Source organism: Salvia miltiorrhiza, chromosome 2 (assembly GCF_028751815.1).
Source record: "Salvia miltiorrhiza cultivar Shanhuang (shh) chromosome 2, IMPLAD_Smil_shh, whole genome shotgun sequence".
In the NCBI taxonomy this organism is placed as follows: domain Eukaryota; kingdom Viridiplantae; phylum Streptophyta; class Magnoliopsida; order Lamiales; family Lamiaceae; genus Salvia; species Salvia miltiorrhiza.
Window position 1 is genome coordinate 63,078,265 of NC_080388.1, and position 3,705 is coordinate 63,081,969.

Sequence of the window (3,705 nt, forward strand, 5' to 3'; positions counted from 1 at the left end):
ATATCCATATGTAGTTTAGGTCGCCTCTTTTCCTCTTAGGTTTGGGTGGAGTAAAATTGAGTGGGTTGATTGGTTTTGGCAGTAGATAGCAAAAAGAAACAAGCTCTCCAAATCAATGAAAGCTTGCAATAAATTGTGTGATCTAGTAATTTCGAAAGCATGTGAGAAACACAGCATGTCAACGTTGAACCCTTATCCTTCACACATACAACCAAATCCAATTTCTGGCTCACAGACAAGCATCAACTTATCATCACACACCCAAAAACGAAAGCAAAACAAAACACAGAGCCACTTGAAAAAACAAGTGTGGAATAGAATCCATGGCGGCAGAGTATCCAAATTCAAGAAAGTCCAACACTCAAATCCTCCAAGAGCTGGAGGACCTGAGCGACTCCCTGTACCAGAGTCACGTGACATCCACAACAACACGGAGGACCGCCTCCCTCGTGCTCCCCCGGGAGGCCGTCCCCCCGATCGATAAGGATGGCCTCAACCTCAACCCGAAGCCCCGGTCGAGGCGGATGTCCCTGTCTCCGTGGCGGTCTAGGCCCAAGATGGACACAGAGGACGTCCGCCCCAAGGACCCCGTCGCTAAGCCCCTCTTTAGCGACACGCCCACTGAGAAAAAAGGCATTTGGAAGTGGAAGCCTATTAGAGCGCTGACGCACATAGGCATGCAGAAGCTGAGCTGCCTCTTCTCCGTGGAGGTGGTGGCGGTACAGGGCCTGCCGGCCTCCATGAACGGCCTCCGCCTCTCTGTCTGCGTCCGCAAAAAGGACTCCAGAGAGGGCGGAGTCCAAACCATGCCCTCCAGAGTCTCCCAAGGAGCTGCGGATTTCGAGGAAACTCTCTTCATCAGAAGCCACGTCTACTACACCCCGCCCACTGGGAGTGGGACCCACATGAAATTCGAGCCCAGGCCATTTCTCATCTACGTTGCCGCGGTGGATGCTGACGAGCTGGATTTTGGTAAGAAAACAGTAGATTTGAGTGGTTTGATTCAAGAATCCATTGAGAAAAACTTTCAGGGCACGAGAATCAGGCAATGGGACACGACCTTTAGCCTCTCTGGGAAGGCTAAAGGAGGTGAGCTGGTTTTGAAGCTAGGCTTCCAAATCATGGAGAAGGATGGAGGGAGTGGCATTTATAGCCAGGCAGAAGGCCAGAGGTCCGGGAAATCCCGGACCCACTCGCCTTCTATAGCCCGAAAGCACTCCAAGTCATCCTTCAGCGTTCCCAGCCCAAGGATGACAAGTCGAGCCGAGAGTTGGACTCCCTCGCAGAAAGGAGCTAACTCGGAAGATCTCGCTATGGACGACTTGAATCTTGATGAGCCAGCACCCCCGCCTCCACCTCCAGTTCACAAGCCAGAGGTGGATGACAATGACCATGACATTCTTGATTTTGAGGTGGAGGACAAGGGAGTTGAGATCCAAAATGAGGAGGAGCAGAGTGAGGAGAGTTCAGACAAGAGATCGGTCTCAAGTGAGGTTGTTAAGGAAATTGTCCAAGATCAATCCCATCTCACAAGATTGAATGAGCTTGACTCCATTGCTCAGCAAATCAAGGCCCTTGAATCCATGATGGGAGATGACAAGACACTCAAAGTCGATGAGGAGACAGCATCCTCGCAAGCACTTGATGCAGATGAGGATAAAGTAACTAGGGAGTTTCTCTCAATGCTTGAAGCTGGGGGAAATGATGATGATTCTGATTCTGATTCCAAGTTTGAAGATGCTCGAACGCAGGCTCTCAAACTCAACAGCTACGACGAGGGAGAGGGTGCCGAGGCAGAGGTTTTCCTGCCGGACTTGGGCAAGGGATTAGGCTGCGTGGTGCAGACACGTTACGGGGGCTATCTAGCCGCTGCAAACCCGTTCAACACGCTTGTGGGAAGGAAAGAGACACCAAAACTAGCAATGCAGATGTCCAAATCAATGGTGATCCAATCAGACAAGGCAGGGTTTGAGTTGTTCCAAAAGATGGCTGCATTAGGCCTTGAGAAGCTCTCATCAGAGCTGCTCTCATCAATGGCCATGGACGAGCTGTCGGGAAAGACAGCAGAGCAGGTCGCGTTTGAAGGCATTGCAAGCGCGATCATCCAAGGAAGGAGGAGCGAGGAGGGCGCCAAATCAAGTGCAGCGCGCACCATTGCAGCTGTGAAGTCCATGGCCAATATGATGAGCAGTGGGAGGAGAGAGAGGGTCGCAAGTGGGATTTGGAATGTGAGTGAGGAGGCAGTGACAGTGGACTACATTCTTGGCTTCTCTCTCCAAAAGATTGAGGCTATGGCAGTTGAAGCTCTCAAGATTCAAGCAGACATATCAAAGGAGGAGCCACCATTTGATGTCTCACCACTTGATGGGAGGAGCATTCTTGATTCTGCAGTCGCGATTGAGGAGTGGATCAACGCGCCTCAGGAGTCCGAGGCCATCACAGTGGCTGTTTTAGTCCAGCTCCGCGACCCCATCAGGCAGTTTGAGGCTGTGGGAGGGCCTATGGTGGCGTTGATGCACGCTGCAGCTTGCAACGAGGGGTCCGAGGACGGGGAGAGGAGGTACAAGGTGTCGAGTTTGCAAGTGGGAGGGGTGAAGGTGAGGAGTGGAGGGGTGAGGACAGGATGGGATACGGAAAAGCAGAGGCTGACTGCATTGCAGTGGCTCGTGGCACACGGGGTGGGGAAGGCCGGGGGGAAGAAGGGGAGACGCGTTGTCTCAAAGGGGCCGGACGTGCTCTGGAGCATCTCGTCGCGTGTCATGGCAGATATGTGGCTGAAACCTATCAGAAATCCTGATGTAAAGTTCAACACAAAGTGAGGAATTTGAGGGTGGATTTTTATTTGAGAATGTGGTGTAGTTTTTTCTTTGTGTTAGGGTGGAGAAGGATTTTACTTTTCCCACTTTTCACTCCATATATTTGCTGCTATACTTTCTTTGTTTGGAAAATTGAAGTAATAATTTGCTTATGTATACAAGAAGGATTGCCACTTTTACTTCATATATTTGCTGTTACATTTTTTGTTTGGGAAGTTGTAACAATTTGCTTCTGTTTGCATGAAGGATTACCACTTTTCACTTGATATATCTGCTGCTGTACTCTTTTTGTTTGGAAAATTGTACAAATAATCGCTTTTACTTCTTATATTTGCTGTTATATTAATTTGAGTATAAGCATGAGTATATTTCTCATATGAAATTATTTGATTCAAATAATAATAAGATGCACTCATTGTGATTCTCACTCCGTCTCACAAAAACATACTCATTTGAAAGTGGCACGAATTTGAAAAAATATTAGATCAAAGTGTATTGTGAGTGGAAAAGAGGTATCACTTTATGAAAAGCGAAGATAAAAAAGTAAAATGATTGTGGTGGGATAGTGTGTAAAAATAAAAAATGATATATTTCTATGAGACGATCCAAAATAACAAAATGAGTATATTTTTGTGAGACGAAGAGAGTATTTTATAGGACAACACTCTCGTGCAGCTTACCACATGTCCACATATATGCAAATGGGTCGACCCTGCCTAACCTGACCCGCCGTCTTACCCATCTATACTAAGTGCTCGTTTGGTTCAAGTAGAGTAATGTAAAGAGAATAGAATCAAATAAAGGAGTAGAATGGTAATAATAATCATTACTTTTATTGAGTGTTTGGTTTAACAATGAAAATGAATCATTAGTAATGGATTCCATTTCT

At 47.3% G+C, this 3,705-nt stretch overlaps 1 protein-coding gene across 1 annotated transcript; it reads left to right on the plus strand.

The window, feature by feature from the left end:
- Positions 1-43: 43 nt before the first annotated feature.
- LOC131011012 (protein PLASTID MOVEMENT IMPAIRED 1) lies at positions 44-3,084 on the plus strand. Its single transcript, XM_057938747.1, has one exon. It carries the CDS (start codon positions 324-326, stop codon positions 2,817-2,819), a length of 2,496 nt encoding a protein of 831 aa, XP_057794730.1. The 5' UTR covers positions 44-323; the 3' UTR covers positions 2,820-3,084.
- The last annotated feature ends 621 nt before the right edge of the window (positions 3,085-3,705 follow it).

Coding starts and splice junctions, on each gene's coding strand:
- LOC131011012 (XM_057938747.1), top strand. CDS start 324: ATGGCGGCAGAGTATCCAAATTCAAGAAAGTCCAACACTCAAATCCTC.